At 41.0% G+C, this 21,347-nt stretch overlaps 1 protein-coding gene across 2 annotated transcripts in view; it reads right to left on the bottom strand.

The window, feature by feature from the left end:
- Positions 1-737: 737 nt before the first annotated feature.
- The window catches only part of CCDC170 (coiled-coil domain containing 170), a 67,113-nt gene continuing 46,503 nt past the window's right edge, over positions 738-21,347 (bottom strand). Inside the window, exons 9-13 of one of the 2 annotated variants that reach the window (XM_067542421.1) lie at positions 20,518-20,718; positions 13,758-13,931; positions 12,682-12,924; positions 11,895-12,131; positions 738-3,190 (exon numbers count right to left, since the gene is read on the bottom strand). In XM_067542421.1, coding sequence (XP_067398522.1) covers positions 2,990-3,190; positions 11,895-12,131; positions 12,682-12,924; positions 13,758-13,931; positions 20,518-20,718 — 1,056 coding nt within the window. In that variant the 3' untranslated portion in view covers positions 738-2,989. The remainder of the gene's footprint in view (positions 3,191-11,894; positions 12,132-12,681; positions 12,925-13,757; positions 13,932-20,517; positions 20,719-21,347) is intronic. The other variant, XM_067542422.1, reaches the window with a different exon arrangement.

Here is a 21,347-nt window from a genome sequence, read left to right as displayed (position 1 = left end):
CTTTATTTATTTTTTTATTTGCTTTAGCTAAATGAGCAAAGGTGCCAGTAACTCTTCCAGAAGAAAAGCAAATATTGTGAATAAGAGATGAATTCATTGATGCACTATGTCTGCATTTATAACCATTTAAAAATGTACCTGATATGTCTTATTAAAGCAACAAAGTCAAAGCCAAAATTAGAATTCAAAAGCTTCTGATTCTGCTAGGCCTGGACTTAAAACACAAAAGAGACTAGACTTAAGCCTTTCTTTGGATTTGAGGTGAAATCCTGCCTCCACTGAAGTCACCAGTGATTTTGCTACTGACTTCAACAGGGCCAAAATTTCACCCTTGGTCTCATGGTTTGAGCGCTGGCAGGACCCAGAATCTTGGCAGACACTGAAACCCTTTGTGACCTTTAGCAAGTCATCTAATTTACCTGCCTCAGTTTCCCCATGTGTAAAACAGAATTTAAAAATACATCTGTTAGGGGTATTTTGAGGGACTAGTTCTGAAAGTTGTCGAGTGCGCTCAACTCCCACTGGAAATGAATTCAACATCTGGTATGATCAGACCCTAATTTCTTAATTTAGTTTGTTTATTGTTTGTAAAGCATAATTTTTCAATATTTTAAGAGTGTGTATGTAAGAATCAACAGTTGACAGGGCTTTATACTGTATTTATAATGTGAGCAGAATAGCGTGAGCACGTTGATTAGCTGGCAAAGACTCTGCCCACTTAGGTAATTATGGAACAAACAAAAGCACAGGTTCAAACTACTATTAACCTCATCTTAGTATATCAATACATCCTCTTCCAACCTCCACACCCCCAAGCAGTTCAGTTTAACCAGTAAAATGTTAATCTGTAATCTGTTATTTTAAATGAAAGAGATCCCTATGCCTCAAGTCTTATTTTATATTAGTTAATATTAGGGTTTTCCTTTTTTATTCACTAATATTAGTTAACTTGTATGTGAACAAACAATTTCACAATAGAGAATAAGAAAGGAAATTAGTGTTAATCAAAATAATCATAGGAACATATGATTTACTATATCTGATCATACCACTGGCTTGCTAAATTTGGTATTCCTCATTCAAAAGTAGCCAATAACTGATATTTCAGAGAAAAGAAAAATAAAATAAAAAACTACACTGCATGTAGCCAATTGTGCATTACTTATGGAAACCTCCTAATCCTGTGCTAAAATAGTTTTTCTAAAAGAAGAATATAGATTATAAATAAAGATTATAATTCATTTTCCTTAAAATATAGATTAATAATTTTAATAATTGGAGTGATGTCTGTTGAGATGCCCCATCACCTAAAAGGCTGAATTTCTCTCACTACAAGGGCATGTACCTATTGTGTGGTTTTTTTTTTTGTACACGTGGGAGCGAGATTAAGTAAGTGAAAGAACATCTCAGGGCTCAATTAAAATAGGATTTACAGTTCAAAAACATTTTTTTAAAATGATGAAGTTATATAAGACCTTGAAAGGATGTTAGTAAAAATCAGTTCTTAAAATTAAAAGCCATTTCTGCACAACAGTCAAGCACTATGTGGACTTAGTCCTTTTTTTCAGTGAAGTTTCTTCTTGTCATTCAAATTTTTGGTGCATTGGATTTAATTTTTCAATTAAATTTTAATTAAGTAGAGCTTTAATTCCACTTAACAGCCAGACAACAGCCAGACAAATACAGCAGCTAAAAAAAGATTTTTGCTGCTCTATAAAAGACATAAGTTTTCTTTTCAGGAAGGGAAGGGAAGATGTGATCCCATCAAAAATATCTGTGCTATTTGATAGGACAGTGTGTGAAGAGATTAATATTGAAGAGACAGACAATAACTTTAGACCTTTGTTTTGGCAACTGAGTAGTAAAGGAAGATTGGCAATGGAAGAATTGAGTGCTTCATCCCAAAAATGTGCCTTTATGGCATATGACAATCAAATTTATCCAAACTAAAAGCCCTTCATGCATAAAAATGTACAGAAGTGGAGATCTTATCTTGAAAGTGGCAGCTGGGCCACTTCCAGTCCACTGCATCATCCTTTGATGAAGGAAAAGCAAAAGGGCCAGAAAATCTTTCCCCCTCCTGGATCTTGTAGAGGTCAAGATCCATTAGAAAGAACATTGGATAATTGTGTGTCGATCTTGGCCATTCCAGGGCTCCCATACTACTGCTTGGATATTGGCTAGCCTTGTGCCATCCACATGCTCTTAACCCCTCCACAGCATGTTAATTATGCAAAAGAGAATTTGTTGCAATTACAAAGTGTGTTGTATCACAACTTACACTGCTCTGAGGGAAGTGCATGCTGTTTCCTAACTTCATATCCTCTGGCTTTCTACCACTCATTCAAACTGCAAAAGCTCAACTACAGTGGGCACAGAGGGGCTAGCAATGGTGAAAGCAAAGTATGTTTTGGTTGGAAAAAGATAACTGAATAGCTACCTCACTTATCTACACAGCTACCCAACAGAACTTTCACAATCTGGCTGCCCTATGAACCATGCAGCGGAGGATACCCTACATAATGTCCATCAAGTACATAAACCTTGATTACATACATGCTTCATGTTGAGGTGATACGTCTTGTCTCATATCAACCTGTATAAATGTATACAGATCACTGGCCTTACCAGTAGGAGGAATTACATGCGTTTGTTCCTGGACAGGAAAACAACACGTTAGCTGTATTTAAAATATTGCTTATTATAAATACATGTGTATAGACTGCAAGAAATTAAAGTTGAGGTTGGCTCCTTTTCTGTACTTTGTTTCGCTGCTGGTACTGTGGGTGAAATTCTGGCTCCATTGAAGGCAATGGCTAAACTGCCATCGACTACAATGAGGCCAGGATTTCACCCCATACGTACATTTAGAGAGAGCTGGTTATAGGAATATTGGCTCAAATCACCCAGAATTTACTCAGTGTTGAAAAGGAATGACAGCATAAGAGCTAGTTGAGTTCTGTTCGGCTGTTTCTCAAAGAGGCACTGTTCAATGAAGAAGCTGTAAGTGGCTTTGCGAGTGTCCGTCTTGCCTCACTGCCACATCTTTGAGGCAGACACAGGGAACAAAGTGGTGCTGATGAGAATGGATCAACCCCTCGAGACGTGTGATGATTTCATAGTCAGGGAGAGCAAGACTGGTAACACTGAGGCCCAATATGTGTGAGACCGCCTCACGGAACTCTGCCAGCTGCAAAAACAAACAAACAAATTAATCTTTACAACATGAAAGTTTTGTCATTGTTCTTCTTCCACGTGATTAGAGATTTTGGTGGATTAGATGGCTTGGGTGATTGAAGACTGAACATAGAGAGTCTTCATCTAGGTTCATCTCTAGGTTTAGTCGCAGAAAAGTCATAATATGAAGGCTGTTTGGCAGCCAGTATCTAAAGGCAAGTGTTTTCTGTCCAGTTCCAAGTGGACAGGTGTCCACGTGAAAAGTCACTATCAGTATTGCTGGCAGTCATAGCAGGAAAATTAGGATTGGATGAACATGGAGGTTGAGACACCCTTCTCAACCCTAGAAGTGGGACCTTATAAAGGAAAGCCCTGCAAATCTGCAGTTATCCACTTTCTATCCATGAACATCCTCACCCGCAGATGCAGATATGGATATCCACGGCCCATGTTTGCAGATCGGATGTGGATACAAATTTTGTGTCCGCGCAGGGCTCAAAGTTGAATCTCACTGGTGCAGAGTGCTTTCCCATTTGCCCATTTATTTTGCATGGGGAAGGGCAGTTTGCACCAGTGAAATACAAATACAGTCAATCAATCTGGTACAAATGCCCTCCCTGCAAAATAAACAGCAGCTATCTCAAAGTTTTGTCAGCCCTTAAGATTCAGGAATTGTAACAAAGAAACAAATGGGTTTTTAATAAAAACGGAAAAGCAAAGCAAAGCAAAGCAGATCAACAGCCCAACTCACAACTGGGCCTTCAGCTACCAGCTCTACTCTATTACTTTCCCTCTTCTACTTACATATGTTTAGGTGACTGATGTTTTTAGCAAGGAGTTAACTCCTTTGTCTACCAGCACTCAGAAAGGACCTTTGATTCATCACAATCCCTTTTCCTGATATTGAATATTATTATTATTTACCATTTGCATTATTGTAGTGCCTAGGAACCTAGCTATGGACCAGGCCCCATTGTGCTAGGCTTCTTAAGTCTTGAATGGTTTCAAAAGCATTTTCCACACAACCACTCTTCTATTCCTAGCTGCCAAGTTTTGTGCAGCTCCATAAGTAACATTTTTCACTAGGGAGAGAATTAGTGATTTCCAGGATCCCTCGAAATAGTGCAAGCAAGTGAGGGGGAAGGAGAAGCCTATCACTACCATCCCTCAAAAGTATATGTTGTGGGAAAGAAAAGGGCCAGAGGCACCTGTGGGGGAAGCCAATGAGTTAATACATACTGATGGCTGTAACAAGGATATTCACCTTTTGTAACCCTGACCCATATCATGTGATTGATGGCTAGGAAATAAAATTCAGTCTCTTACCAGCATTCCTAGGGAGATAGGAGGGCTTGGAGCCTTATGTAGTTGTTGCTGTGTAGGTGGTTGGACTGAGATAATCAAAGGAAGCTGCCTCCTTTTTTTTTTTTTTTTTTTTTTTTTTTTTTTTTTGCCAAATCCACTAAATACAATTTGTTTATAAACTATCTTTACATTCACAATGAGGCTGCACAGGTGTGACTGAGGGTATGTCTACATTACAGTGGCTACCATGGCACAGGTATGGCGGTGCAGTAGTGCCACTTTTGAGCTATAGTGTAGATGCTTCCATCATCAATGGAAGGAGTTTTCCATCGCTGTATGTAAGCTCCCTCTCCGAGAGGTGATAGGTAGGTGGATGGAAGAATTCTTCCGTCAGCCTAGCTGTGTCTAGACTGAGGATTAGGTTGACCTAATTACATGACACAGATCATGAAATTTTGCACAGCCCTGAGAAATGTAGTGGGTTAATTTAAGTTTTAGATGTAGACCTGGAATAAGGTTAGAATTTGTCCCTGCTACTTAAATTAAAAATTCTGTTGAGAAAGCACAAGCAGGAACAGAATCCTGCTTTAGACTAACAGGAGGGGAAAAAAAGCAGTAAACACTTATTTTTGTCAGTAGCAACAGCAGATGTGATGCTGCATACGCACACGTGACATATTTAATGAGTAAGACTGGCCCACTTCTACGTAGTCACTTTTCAGAGTAGAACCACACTTTAATAAAAGATATAAGGACACATTCAGACATCTTCTCTCCCTGATTAGATTTTCTAATCAAGCTAGTTTAGCACTAAGGGGAAGGAAAAGCGGCAGCAGATTTGCCTAAACTTGCAGCTTCTGACTTCCATTTTGTCTGTGGCAGGCTGAGGCCTTAGGCCAGCCTCTCCCAGCTGGTCCCCTTTAAATTATCTTCACCCCGCTCCAGCTGGCGGCTGGCAGCAAAAGTGTTTCAAACAAAACAGAACTTGGAGTCTGAGCTACTCTCCTCAGCCCTGAATCCTTAAGCTCCCTCCGTACTTTATGACATTGTCCTTTTCACCCAGGCATCTCTGCTTTTACAGTCTTCAAATCTTCCTCTACCACTTTGAGGATGGGTCAACCCACCTTACTCCTTTCTCTCCTGTGCCAGAAGATAAACAATCCTTCTCCTGCTAAGGTCTCTGCATTATGAGGAAAGAGGCAGAGCATATACTGCCCTCCCCAGACCTTGTTCAGACTGACTAAGAGTGAGAGGAGCCTTGGTCCACCCTACACTACTAAACTCATGGTCCCAGACCCTTAAGGAAACAGTAACCTGAGTTTTCCCCAGACACTGAATTTTACTGTGAGACCACTTCCTTTCCCCCAGCATCTGCCTCTGCCATTTCCTAGGCTCTCATCTGCTCCAAAACTTCTGGAACCTTAAAGGGGCATATCAAGGGTCAGGGATTCACTGGCCCCATTCCTCACTACTTCTTAAAGTGGACAGAACAACCTGTCACATCACCCAGATTTGTCTTTGAATAGTGAGCTAGTTGTTTTTGCTGTTGGGATACGAGATGAATGTCTGCTGTCATGGCCAAATGCGTACCACCATGATACAGTTAAAAGACAGAGAATAAGAGAGAGAAAGCCCTCCCCTCCACAATGTCTAAATGAATTATTATTACTATTATTTATTTATATTACCAACAGTACCTAGAGGTCCAAACCAAGAACAAGGCTGCATTGTGCTAGGAAGGGTACAAATACAGACTAAGCCATACTCATGACCTGGAGAGCTCACAATCTAAACCCCTTAACTCTCTGACAATTAAATAGTAAAAGAGAGTTAAAACAAAAACAAATACACTTTCAAAATACCCTTGTTACCCCCCAGAATGGAATCCAGAACATTATAGCATCCCTAAACCAAATTCAAATTAAGAAAAAGTAAATGCAAAGGCCAGATCCTGAAGCCTTTAGCCAGGCAAAGTCTCACTGCAGGCAGCAACAGTTTGCATGACTTCAGACTGAGTGAAAACTGAGTATGTAACTTCAGGATTTACAGCTAGGTTCAGAAAAATAAATAAATAAAATCAACATAAAGTACTGAGAGAGCTTAAGGATTCAACCCAGTAATATCTGTCCTAAATTAGGTCAAGTAGCTGAAGATGAAAGGCTATAACAGGTTGAACAATGCAGCACCGGAGGGGCTTCATGTTTCAAAGTGCTCTTCCTAGTGACTTCAGAGCCAAGCCTTGAGACTACAACTGCAGAAGCTGTGGCAGAATGCTGGAGCAGCATGGTGGAGAGTTAGCTAAAGTTTTTAAAGGGCTTGCTCCAGGTTGGATCCAACAGGCAACAAAGCTGGCATTTGCTAACCAGGACCCTAAACACATTTAAAAAAAAATAAAAATATAAAAAAATGTGGGAGCTCCCGTGTAATCCTCTAGCTTTGGATCTATGAGCCAGTTGGCCAGGGAGCATCCAGCAGAGGTATCCCCTCATGTTCCTCCTTTACTTTCCCCATTAACATCTTCAAAGCTCCTGATCAAATTATTTCCTTCCTGTAGAAGAGAACTAGAAGAGGCTCCTCTAGAGTCAAGCTTTGGCCAAGAGAATTAATTCAAGAACCACATGGGAGACGCTTTTCTCCCATGGGATAAGTATGATGTCTCAACAGCACTTCCAGTCTCTGCTGACCAATGTGCTCAAGACTGAGCTTGAAGCATGTTTGTTCTCTGCATCAGGGCTTAAATTCAGCCAGAGCTGTACGGCGCAGCGCTCCAGTAAATATTTTAGCCCTGTGGGGCTGAAGCCCCGAGCCCCGGCACCTCCTGTAGACAATGGAGGGAGGACATGGTGGGCTCCAGGAAATACTGTATGAGAATTTATGTCCTGCTCTGTATCATAGCTGAAGTCTATGTTTTTCATCTTTTTCCTAAGTTGAAGTAACAGCCTTTATTTTTCAAATCTTGTCTTCATTTTTCTGGAGGCAATTCCACAGTAATAAGCTGGTTAAGGAATGTGCATGTGTGGTTTAGCATTGCTAAATGCTAGAATGAAGGAAGCCATAAACACTCAGGGTACATCTACTCTGCAGTAAAACAGCCAGGACTGGCCTGTGTCCACTGACTCAGGCTCGCAGGACTAGGGGGTCCCTGAGAGAGAAGTGGGTCCCAGAAACCAGGCTCCAGCCTGGGCCTGAACACCATTTCTGCAATTTTATAGTCCCGCAGCCCAAGCCTTGCAAGCCCAAGTTAGCTGACACAGGTCAGCCACAAGTGTTTTATTGTGATATAAACATACCCTCAGACTAATAAGCTGCTTGATTTCAGGCAGTGGAAGATGCACATTAAAGGATATATGGAAATCTCCTCACTCTTTCCTTTCTTGTCATGGAGGAAAGTTATTGGCATAAATGGCTACATTTGAGGAACTAAACATTTTGGGAATTTGGAATACTCACATGCTTCATATCTACTCTGTCCTCCTGTATACAGTCTATCCATTGTTTTCTTGACCATTGTCTTATACTTCACCTGCAAACTTCCTACATGTCCATATCATCTCAGCCTCCTCCTTACGCTTCTCTCTGATATCGCAGACCGTGGTCTCACATCTGATGACATCATTCCATGTGGTCCAGCAAGATCACCCCCTCACTGCCCTCAAACATCTCATTTCAATGGCTTTAAATCTTCTCAAGTGCCTCTCTTTGGTCACCCATGTCTGTGATCCATACAGAGGAGCTGATCTTACCATGGTTTGTACAGTTGTCCCTTAAGTAATCTTAAGTAACTGTTTATCATAAATCACTCCCATCTATCTTGTGCCAGACTTCCTCCACACTTGACAGCCTTGCTTGCAGTTCTCTGTCAATTTCTCCATTTGCTGCTAACAAATCCTCAAGGTACTTGATTCTGTGCAAGTCAACCACATGACTTCAGTCTTTGTTTTACTCATTTTGAGGCTATACTTGGTTAGTTCCCTGTTCCAAGCATTGATTGTCTGGAACAAATCTTCCTCACTATCAGCCATTAGTGCAATATCGTTGGCATAGATCAACTTCATACCACTTTTGCTTACCTATGAAGACTATCACAATTATGAATACTAACGGTCTAAGCACCTGATCTCTGGTGGAGCCCAACCTTCACCTTGAAACCGTCCATTATCAGAAGGGCATCTGCACTTTTTTATCATGAAACATCATACAAACCCATCACCATCTGGACAAGATCCCCTATTACCCGCACAGAATCATAACAGAGGTCCCAGAACTCAGCTTGGTTGTCTGTTGAATGCTTTCTCCAAATTAAGAAAAACCCAACCATGCTAGATGTTTCCCTCCAGTTTCTTTTCCATCATCTGTTTAGTGTCTGTTGTTCCTTTTCCTTTTCTAAAACCAAAATTACTCCTTTCCTAAAATGGGCTCCACTATTTGGCAAATGTGGCTATCTATGAATCTCACAGTTTCATGCTGTGGGACAGCAACTTAATTCCTTGGTACTTCAAATAATCGTGTATCACCTTTTGTTTGTATAGCAGTACCAGTATGGACTTTCTCCATTCTCCTGGCATTTTCTTCTCTTGCTAAACTATGCACAGGACTCATCAGAGCTAGCATACACCAATCTCTCTCAAGTCTTTGATCACCTCTGCCATGACTTCATCTGAATCCGTTGCTTTTCTGGATGCCATCTTCAGCAGTACAGCCTTGATGTTTGCCTCTGACAGGTCAATACATATGCAGGGTAGTTATAATTGTGTCAGTCACAGGATATTAGACAGACAAGGTGGATGAGGTAATATCTTTGATAGGACCAACTTCAAAAGCTTGTCTCTTTCACTAACAGAAGTTGGTCTAATCAAAGATATTACCTCACCTAACAGGTCAATAAATAAACAAGTTAAGAAAATCAACTTTCCTGCTAGATTTTCCTGTAGCAAGAAAATAGGACTTTCTGTATGTTCAAGAAAGAAGTGAAAAGAGAGCTGAATGCCCTGCAGAGTAAAATACATTATAACAAGCTGATTAAAAAGCAATGTTGCTCCAGTTGCAAAAGTGCTGAACAAGAGACATTGATTTTTATTCAAACTATTTTAACAAAGCGACAGGTCAAACAAAAGCAACACAAGCAGAGAAAATACTCTATACACGGAAATATTTCCTTAATGCTACAGTATGTCTTGCCTGGAGCGGAATTGCATGTTTGTGCTCCTAATTTGATGCACTGCTGTATGTGTTTTATGAACATTTATTAAAATTTCATACTAATTGTGTGACTAATACTAATAGTCACTTACTGTGACAAGAAAAAAAACAGATGAAAATTCTGCTTCAACTTTGCAAACAATTATCATTATGACAATTTTCAAAAGGGACACGGCCTTGTTGCAAATCAAGCACCGCCTGAGTTGATTTCTAGCAAGTTGGTTAAGTAATCTGGTTGTATATTCAGCGTATGTCCATCACTTGCAATCCTGTTGCACCACCAAAGCTTTTGGTGCCCATGGGATCTCTGGCCACGTAGCAGCATTCCTTCGTACACATTTCAGAATTCATTGATTTTTCATTATTATATGCCCATGCCAAGAAAGCTGCCAAAAGTGAACTGGTGCTGATGCCCACAGTCATTTCCCGCCAACGAACTAGGATGGGGACTCATTAGCCTGCTGCCCAGGGAAGCATTGGTCTGAGCTTCCCTACTGCCTGGGAAATCCAGTTCCCTTTTGAGTCAGTTCAAGGAGTTTGCCCAAGGTATGTCAATGATTTTCAACCATCCAAATCACAGGCACATAGCAGAATCCAAGTTCCAGGTCCTCAGCAGGGATACTGACCAGTTGCTAACTATGCTGAAGATTTTCAATACCTAATGACACAGAATGGAACAAGGCGCTACCACTTCAGGCTTGGTCTAAATCAGTGTTTCTTAACCTGGGGGTTTAGAGGGGTCGCAAGTGCAGAGCTGGTATTGGGGGTGGCAAGAAAGGCAATTGCCTGGAGCCACAGGGGCGCCATGAAACTAAGTTACATGCCTCAGCCCCGTGGGGGTGGGACTCAGGCTTCAGGGGTACAGTAGTTTGGAAAGGTTAAGAACCACTGGTCTAAATGATGAAATCAAGAATAAGTTGGTGTGGCTAGAATCCCCAGCTTGTGCTGGCTCATTTATCAACCTGTGCCTGAAGATTGGCAATCACTAATCAGAACACCACCAAGAAAGAAGGATGGTTTCTCAACCCATGCCCAACTTAACAGGTTCAGCTGGCCAACATCCAGCATCCATCCTACAACCTGAACTCATGTAGGCTGATGTGGCCCAGCCACACCTCTGAAGTAGAGAAGGCCTGACATCATGCATCAGGTGTGTCTCTACTGTGGGGAATCTGGGCAGAGTTTGCCTACAGCAGTTCAATCCATGCCTCTACTTGACAGAGCCCACTCTATGCCTATTACAGTTTCCCTAGAAGGGGCCCCTGATGGGACATTACTGGCAGGAACCATGGCAGGAAGCTCCATAGAGCCTAGGGCTAGCTGGTTCAGCATTCAAGCAGGTTAATGAGCCCAGCTGGGATGCAGCAGAATTACCTGATTGGCTAGCCCACCTAACTGGCTAAAAGGAGACAAAAGGTCTGCATTTAAACTCAGCAGCAGCAGCTGGTTGCACTCAATGCTTACACCTGCAACTGCCATCTCTCCTTTGCCTGCCTTGTACCTAGTCTTGGCTCTGGCCTTGTTCTGGTCCTGCTCCAGTCTTGTCTTGCCCTGGTCTGATCCTGTTCCACTCTGACCTATTCATCTGACCAGCTCTGACCCCTGACTCCAGTTATTGACTCCTGGCTTTGGCTCTAATCCTTGGATTGATTCTTGGTTCCTGACTTTAGCTTTGGCTAGAGCTCTGGCTACCAACACCTATCCCTGGCACTAACCACTAGGCAGTGATCAGACTCTAACCACTACATCAGACCACCCATATCCTGGTCCTGACACCTGTTTTATTTTTTTTTAAATTACCTTTGACATATTTTTAAAATCTTTTTGAAATATTCTTTTCCATTCTAAATTTTCCATGAATCTGTGGCTTATACATGGTAAAGTCACTAGGTTTTACTGGCTGATAAATATGAAAAACGGAACCAATAACAAAGACGTTAAGAGTTCTAAAGTATTTTTTAATCTAACTTCTCCAAAGCATGGCATAAACTGAATAGTTAGTGGCATACAGTGACACAAAAAATCTTATTTGGCATTCTTTTGGGATGACCGCTTTGCCACTCATGAATGATGCAGTCATCCCAAACCCACGTCAGTAAAACTTTAATACTAATATACACACAAGTTTTCAGGTTGTTGGGATAATTAGTCCAGATACCAAGTTCTCACTTTCCAAGTGGCATCTACCAATTGTCTATCACATTTGCACCTACCTGCCTCTCTCTTTTTGATATCTCTGCCAGGGTTGTTTTAAGTGCCTTCAGTTCATTGGTAACTGCTTCTAGCATATTCCTGGCCCTCTCTTTATCCTCTTTAGCTTCATGCTCCGTAAACTGTAATTCTGATTTGACACAGATGAGCTGCTTCTCAGCCTTATCTTTCATCTTCTCCAGCTTGCCTCTGGACTTGTTTAGTTCCTCAATGGTTCTATTCTGCTCCAGGGTTTTGACCTACAAGATCAACGATCAGGGACTATTAAGTTCTTCACACTGCCATTAATGAGAACCACACAGTGAAGATGGTTATTCAAGAAATGTGTATTTTTTTCTACTGAGCTAAAAGTAGCTTTTTGCTGCTGTAAAGCAACAAACATTTTCACAAGAAATTCAGAAATAGTGAAAAGCTAAAACTGTGTTTGATTTAAGATCAAAACTTTTTCTCCCAGGTTTGATAGAATATATTTTCTGAGGACAATTAAAGCAACACACATGGGAATGTGTTAAACTATAGTCATGTTGGGTATTCCATAACATTAACTCCAAGTCTTCTGGACTGTATTTACATATGCTATGTAGTACATACTTAAAGGTCAATGACAGATTCCAAAATATCAAAGATCTCTTGACTTTATTATACTGCTTTCTTTGCCACATAGAGAGATTTCAGTAGTTCACCATTAACATGTTACTATACTTCATAATATAAAATGAGCTCCCATTGTATTCAGCCTTTTCCCTCCATTGGTAAACAGAAATGGTAAAATGTAGCCATGTTACCCACTTTAAGTTCATTGGTGTCAGACAGTTTGGCTTTGAGATCAGTGTTAGAGTCTCTTGCCAGGCCCAGCTCCTTCTGTAACCTCTCTATCTTCTTATGTAACTTTCTGATGGTGAGATTGGCCTCATCTCTCTCCACAGCCAGGGCTGTTCGCACTTGCTTCTCCTCTTCCAGCTGGGATATTTTCTGCCTCAGAAGGTTCATATGCAGCTCTTTGCTCTCAAGCTTTTCTTTCTGAGCTTTCAACTGGTTTTAAGAGAACAAGGGAATTTTAAAACACACACACAATTTTAACACCAATTATATGAATGAATTGTCATTGTAAGTTTGGTCTTTCTGAAGCACATTTCTATAAGTTTTAACTTCTCATACTCTCCTGCAGAGCTCTGTACAACTCTGCCCTGGCCTACATATATCTAATCACTCTACTCCTCACATCTTAGTACTTTCCTGTGCCACCTCCACCCCTCCTTCTATTTTGCTGCTTACATGTAGAACACTGACCGTATCCTACACAGTTAAATACTTAAGCATCATGAGGTTGTTTTTACAATTAGCAAATACATGTTGTCCTACAGGTTAGCCTAACAGTGAATGAAAAGCTCAACCATAGCAGGATGGCTGATAGTATCTGAGCCAAACCCCGCACATGAAACAGATTTCATCAATGACATGATAGCTGTGTTTGAAAGCTTAAAATACCAAAAAGATCAGGTATTTAATAAAGTACTATTCCTGTTTTATTAACTTCTAGTGAATGTGATTTGTAGACTATGCCAAAGAAAGGATACCTCTAGATTTAAATATTTTTGGTATGCTGTAACAGTAGTGCTGTTGTGAAGGGGTGTTCAATTGACCTGCTTTTTTATTGTTGTTTTACTATGCGGTTTGCTTGCTCTGGATTGCAAACATGTTTATCATCATCTCTTTGGATGACAGACTGTATCTTTGTATGTGTTTGAACACAGTGGCACTTCAATTTTGATTGGGGCCTCTGACAGCTACTTTAATTGAAATATAGTAATAATAAGGTCTTTTTTATAACAGACAGGAGATGAACTCAGCCCTTCTTTACCTACCTTCCTTTGTAGGTTGTGTGCCATAGTCTTGTTTTCAATCACTGCATCACTTTCCAGTTTGACCAACTGCTCTGCACGGGCCAGAACTGCATCCAGTCTCATATCAAACCCTATCTCAGCTGCTACGCTGTCCAGTTTCATTTTATCCGAAAGTTGTTCCAGAAATTTGATATACTGAAACAAGAAATAGGTAAGTGGGAAGAGAAGAGGAGTCATTTAGAGTCCGTAAAAAATCCAAACTATTTTCCTCTAAATTGGCTGCCATCTAAGTAATAGTCAACAGTCCCCATTTCAGAAACAAGAAGCACCACACATAGTGTCCTCTTACAGATAATACAACTGTTGGATATTTCTCCAACTGATCTTTTTTCATAGGTATTTGTTAGAAAAGAGTTGAACCTACAGTATTTAGTAGTTTAGTGATACCAAGGATCCCAGAAATCCATTTGCTGGGGAAAAACATGGAATTTGCATTTTTACACAGAATCTTTAGTTTGTTACATTTTGTGAAAAAATGTAAACATATACAGTGTAATCCTGATTATCCAAACTAATTGGGACCAGGGCCAGATCAGATAATCAGGAGAATGGGTGGGGCTTGGGCTGTAGTGTATAACTGGTCCTAGTCACGAGGACCCTGCAAAACAGAAAAATAAATAAGGCTCAGTACAAATGACTTCAAAAGAATAGTTTGCTGTACATGTCTAGTCTTAGGCCGGGTGTAAATTGCTGCGCCTGGTCGACATGAGATACGCTAGTTACATAATGTAACTAGTGTACCGCACATCAACGTACTTACATCTACACAGCACAGCATCTTCATGACGTTATGTTGATGGGAGAGCGTCTCCCATTGACGCTACCTACCGCCTTTCAGGGAGGTGGACTAATTCAGTCGATGGGAGAGCACTCTCCCATCGACTGAACTGATCTACACAGACCCGCTCAATTGATCCCGCTGCATCGATGCCTGCTGCCACGGCAGTGTAGACATGCCCTTAGTAACTTCTCTGTAAGAACTCATGTTGAAAAGAAAACGCAGTTAGGTGATGGCTGCCATTAAGAAGGTCTTTGATCTATAGACAATCACAAACTTGGTTAATGCTGATAGGTGTGTGCAAAGCACCTTTCTTTCAGGATAAGTGGACGGAGCAATTAAGCCCTTTGATGTCACCCTTGACGATCCTTGAGTCAAGGATGACCTCTTTCACAGGTTTTATTTTATATGGGTCTTTTGGTGACTGAGGAGTCTGATCCGTGAGTCAGACTCATTGGCAGACATTGCAGGTGGTGTTGAAAGGCAGGGTTTTCCATGATAACTGCATGATAGTTGTCTATCATTTCTTTTCTGGCATTTTTCTGCAACCAGGAAAAGGCGATTTTCCTCAAAAATGGTCATTCCTTCTCTGACAAGTCTTCACCAGTTAGCCCTCTCTTGGGCTACTGTCTCCCAATGTGTGATGTCAATGTCACATCTCTTGCTGTTTGTCTTGAATGTGTCTTTGAAGCATTTCTTTTGGCCTCCCCGTTTCCTTTCTCCTTTGGTGAGTTGGGCGTACAGCAATTATTTTGGTAGGTGTGCATCAGGCATGCACATGCAATGCCCGCTCCACCTCAGTTGATGTTGGATAATCATGGCCTCAACAATCAGGGCGGATGTTGGCCTCCGGGAGGCCATTAGTATGGTGATCCTGCCACTATATATTGGAGTATCTTTCAGAGAAAGTGCTGGTGCTGGCGTTCCAGGTTTTTCAGATGTTTTCTGTAGGTCACCCAAGTCTCACAGCTGTAGAGAAAAGCTGGGATTACCTTATAAACTAAAAGTCTAGTGTATATTCTGATATCATGGTTGTTGAATACCCGGCGGGACAGTCTGCCAAAGGCAAGGCTGGCACAACGGATTCTGTGCTAAAGCTCAACATCTATGTTTGCTCTCTGTGAAAGATGGCTGCCAAAGTAGGCAAAGTTTTCTACATTTTCCAGTTCCTCTCTGTTGATGTGGATCTTCCTTGCTGGGTCTGATGATTGACCGGGAACAGGCTGATGAAGAACTTTTGTTTTGCCGATGTTCAGGGTTAGTCCTAAGCTTTTGTAAGCTTCTGAGAAGCTGTTTGTAGATTATCCTTTGAATGTGCAAATACAGCACAATCATCTGGTACTGGAGTTTGGTTATTGTTGTCAATGTTATTTTAGTTCTAGCAAGGAAGTGAGAGAGATTGAAGGGGGTGTCATCCCAACCAACCAACACACCAACACCTGATGAGGTCCATAAAGCAATTAAGCAAATGAAGAACAATAAAGCATCAGGTCCTGATGACATACCAGCTGAAGTACTGAAAGCAGGGGAAGAAACACTGACAAACAGGCTCCATTTGCTGTTCCTCAAAATCTGGCACACTGAAGAAACCCCCACTGACTTACACAATGCTAACATTGTCACCATTTTTAAAAAGGGTGTTAGGGCCAACTGTGGCAATTACCAAGGTATTGCCCTCCTCTCCATCTCTGGAAAGATTCTTGCTAGAATCTTATTGAATCATCTGCTCCTTCTGCAGAGGAAGAACTCACAGAGTCCCAAACTGGCTTCAGATTTTTATGAGGCATCACTGACATGATTTTTGCAGCTATACAGATCCAGGAAAAATGTCAAGAACATCACCAAGAGCTGTATAAGGCCTTTATCGATCTGACCAAAGCCTTCAACTCTGTCAATCACGAGACTCTGTGGAAAATCATGTCAAAATTTAGTTGCACAAGTAAATTTACCACTACTGTAAGAATCCTCCATGACCAGATGACTGCCTCATCCTGTGCAGTGGCTCTACCTCTGAGCCCTTTGCCATCCAAACTGGTGTAAAGCAAGGTTGTATACTGGCACCTACTCTCTCCTCCGTTTTCCTAGCAGCTATGAGAACGCTAATCCAAGACCATCTGCCACAGGATATTGGCATCTAATATCAGATTGAGAGCAACCTCCTTCAATCTTTGATGTAATAAGACAGTTGGAGACAACAGAAGCTGCCACCTAAGGCAATGTGCCATATGTTGAGGCCTGATCAGGACCTAAACCATATGGTTTAAGGGATTTCCTTGGGACGGGTTGCAAATGCAGTAGCTAGGGGATTGTTTGGCAAGGGGTGTTAGTGTGTTTGCATGTGTGTTTGTTTCAAAAAAAGACAGCAGACAGAGAGAGAAAAAGTGGTGACTGTGACCCTGAGAGGGAGCAAAGAGATGAAATTCTTTGGGCACAGAACTGACTGGTGGGGTAGACTTGGAAATAGTGGGCAAAATAATTGCTTGTTTGTGTCTAATGTGTTCAGGCAAACAGGACTTTGTGTATACGCTTTGTATATAAACTGGATTGCACCAGAGAATATACCTGTCTCATATCATTCATTTCTCCTCCTAACGGAAACAACCTTACAAGGCCCCTACTATTGGCTAACCGTCGGGCCAAAAGGAGCAATGCTATGCAAACATCTTTGCATACATATTAGATCCAATCCTTAGCACCACTCAGAGCTCTTAGCTCCTTACAGCAGTGGATCTAGTATGTTATCCTGCATGGACTGTCTCAAAATTACTGATACCTGCTCTTCTTTCTGAATACATTTTGCTGGACTGCTAAACATCTATTCAATGTTGAGTTTAAAGATGAGCTTGGGATAGTAGTTGGGTGGCTAATGGGAATGAGGATATGGAGGTAGAAATTACCACATCTGAGGTAGAAGCCAAACTCAAACAGCTTAATGGGACTAAATTGGGGGGGAAGGGGCGGATAATCTCCATTCAAGAATATTAAAGGAACTAGCATGTGAAATTGCAAGCCCATTAGCAAAGATTTTTAATGAATCTGTAAACTCGGGGGCTGTACCATATGACTAGAGAATTGCTAACATAGTTCCTAATTTAAAGAAAGGGGAAAAAAGTGATCCAGGTAACTACAGGCCTGTTAGTTTGATCTCAGTAGTATGCAAAGTCTTGGAAAAGATTTTGAAAGACAAAGTAGCTAAAGATATCGAGGTTAATGGTAATTGGGGTAAAATATAACATGGCTTTACAAAAGGTAGATCGTGCCAGACCAACCTGATCTCCTTTTTTGAGAAGATAACAGACTTTTTAGACAAGGGAATGCAGTGGATCTAATTTACCTAGATTTTAGTAAGTCATTTGATACGGTTCCACACTGGGAATTATTAGTTAAATTGGAAAAGATGGAGATTAATATGACAATTGGAAGGTGGATAAGGAACTGGTTAAAGGGAGACTACAACGAGTCATACTGAAAGGTGAACTGTCAGGCTGGAGAGAGGTTACTAGTGGAGTTCCTCAGGGATTGGTCTTGGGACCGATCTTATTTAATCTTTTTATTACTGACCTTGGCACAAAAAGTGGGAATGTGCTAATAAAGTTTGTGGCTGTCACAAAGTTGGGAGGTATTGCCAATACAGAGAAGGATTGGGATACCATACAGGAAGATCTGGATGACCTTGGAAACCAGAGTAATAGAAATAGGATGAAATTTAATAGTGGAAAGTGCAAGGTCATGCATTTTGGGACTAATAACAAGAATTTCTGCTATAAGCTGGGGACGCATCAGTTGGAAGTGACAGAGGAGAAGGACCTTGGCATATTGGTTGATCACAGGATGACTATGAACCGCCAATGTGATGTGGCCGTGAAAAAAGCTAATGCAGTCCTTGGATGCATCAGATGAGGTATTTCCAGTAGAGGAGGTGTTAATACCATTATACAAGGCACTGGTGAGACCTCATTTGGAATACTGTGTGCAGTTCTGGTCCCCCATGTTTAAGAAAGATGAATTCAAACTGGAACAGGTGCAGAGAAGGGCTACTAGGATGATCCAAGGAATGGAAAGCCTGCCTTATGAGAGGAGACAGAGAGAGCTTGGCTTGTTTAGCCTAACCAAAAGAAGGTTGAGGGGGGAGATGACTGCTCTCTATAAATACATCAGAGGGATAAAGACCAGGGAGGGAGAGGAATTATTTAAGTTCAGCGCCAATGTGGACACAAGAACTAATGGATAAAAACTGGCCAGCAGGAAGTTTAGACTTGAAATTAGACGCAGGTTTCTAACCATCAGAGGAGTGAAGTTCTGGAACAGCCTTCCAAGAGGTGAAGTGGGGGCAAAATACCTAGCTGGCTTCAAAACTGAGTTTGATAAATTTATGGAGGGGATGGTATGATGAGACAGCCTAATTTGGCAAATGGCTGATCTTTGACTACTGGTAATAGATATGCCAACGGCCTGTAAAGGGATGTTAGATAGGGTGAGCTCTGAGTTATTACAGGTGTCTGGCTGGTGAGTCTTGCCCACATGACCAGGGTTTAACTGATTTCCATATTTGGGTTTGGGAAGGAATATTCCCCCAGGGCAGATTGGTAAAGGCTCTGGAGGTTTTTCACCTTCCTCTGTAGCATGGGGCACGGCTCACGTGCTGGTGTATTCTCTGTACCTTAAAGTCTTTAAACCATGATTTGAGGACTTTAATAACTCACTCATAGGTCAGGCGTCTATTACAGGAGTGGATGGGTGAGGTTCTGTGGCCTGCATTGTGCAGAAGGTCAGACTAGATGATCATATTGGTCTCTTCTGACCTTAGAGTCTATGAGTAATGAATACTTAAGAAATGGAAATCTGAAACCTCAGTCACTTATTGACTGCTTAAATTATTTATTAAACACATTGAAAAAATTAACATTGGCCAGGAAAGATAACTTGAAATAATACTATTTGATTTGGCGCCATATGAAAGAACTTCATGATGTCTCTCTTCATAGCTTGTATTAGTTATTAACAACTCAGTGAAAATTAGTTTGTCACAGAGGTACAAGTGGGGGAAGCTTGACGTAGGGGAAGAAGGGTAGCAACATTTTTAAGGGCTGCTTTTTCAAATAAGCCAGGAATCTGAGGACAACATTCTGATAAATTTTAGTTTATTTTCTCTATTATTTTCCCTTACCTTTTCAGAAGGCAATAGCCTAAAACTCTTTGCAGACAAAGAGATCAAGCTCTTCTGCTGCTATTCAGACTTTTGCAAAACAGCAACAGAGGTAAATTAAAAAGTTCTTGGTCAGTTTCATGACTGCCCCCCCGGCATCCAGAGGGTGAAATGCTCAAGAATCTTTTCTATTTAATGCTGCTGATGATTGGGAAAGCTACAAGTGGCAGCAGAGGCAGGAACTGGAGTTATTCATTGAGGAGAACCTTAAAAAAAAAAGACTGCTGAAGAGTGGTAGAGTAGCGAAGACCTCATCTTGACTCCATCTCCTTGCAGCAGACATCTGGAGACAACTAAAGAAATGAAAACCCCGTTCCCTTGTGGGGGAAGTGGGAGGGGATTAAACATAAAGCTCCATCTCCCTTCCTATAGCTAGAGGTGGAGGTTAAAATTTACCAAAATTTACTGAATTAGCAAGACACTGATATAAATGACAGTGATACTAGAGACAGCAGTTTGATAGACAACTCAGCACAGTCACCGGCTTCTAATCAAAGCACTGATCCTGAACTGATGACCCGGACCTTTGTCTTTCTTCTCTACCTGTCTGGCTAGTCAGTTTAGTCCTCTAGTTATCAGTTAATATTTCAAGTCCTTATTTAAAAGATTTATATGCCCCAAAGCACCAGAATGTGAATTCACAGTTTGCGTAATCACTAAAATACAATAAATATACTCAGCTATATCTCTGGCTTGCAAAAAATATTTCCACAAATGGAAATAACCTATGCTGTTACTTTTTGTTTCTCAAGCTTCAAACCATCTCGCATCACGTCTCCAGACACCAACTCCCCATCCAGACGCATCAATTGATCCTGGAGTGTCTCAAATTGTTTTTCTGCTTTCCTGGCCCTTTGCAGAGCCTCCTGGTGTAATCTGGTCTGATTCTCCAGCTGCTCAGTCAGTTTAGCTATTTGGGCTTCAAGCTGGGACACCTTCTGGGAAGCAAGAAAACCAACAAGACAGAGACTGAGTTAACTTGACATGTAAGTGTTAGAGGCACAAGAAAGATGCATCCACAAGGTATCAAACAATAGAAGATTTCCCACTTTAAAATAAATTGTTTTTAAAAATAAGAAGGAAACAAAACTTGGTGTAACTATCAGAAAAAAATGTATGCAGTGGTGTTGTAGCTGAGTTGGTCCCAGGACATTAGAGAGACAAGATGGGTCAGGTAATATCTTTTATTGAACCAACTTCTGTTGGTGAAAGAGACAAGCTTTTGAGTTTACAAACCTCTTCTTCAGAAAAAATGACAGAAGCTGCTGAAAGTGAGTGACTGATTCAGAAATAGAGAACAGCACAAAGACCTTATCTACAGTATTCCTACACTGTCAATTAACTCAAAGTAGATTAACATTAACAAAAGAGTTAGATAGAGTTCTAGACATGCCACGATTATTCCAGAACATCCATTTGCAATTTACCCTAAATTTCATCCAATGGTGTAGGACAAACTTTTCTGTCCTGAAATGTGGAATGTATAGATTAGCATTTTAAAAGATGTTAGCTAATTTGAGTTAATTCATAGTCAATCAATTTCAGTTAAAATAGGACCACAAACTCC

The sequence above is a fragment of the Emydura macquarii genome, unplaced genomic scaffold, assembly GCF_026122565.2.
Source record: "Emydura macquarii macquarii isolate MOO-44397 ecotype Brisbane River unplaced genomic scaffold, CSIRO-AGI_Emac_v2 contig_705, whole genome shotgun sequence".
NCBI classification, from domain to species: domain Eukaryota; kingdom Metazoa; phylum Chordata; order Testudines; family Chelidae; genus Emydura; species Emydura macquarii.
Note: the sequence above shows the minus strand (reverse complement) of the source record. Positions and strands in the feature narration are given on the sequence as shown.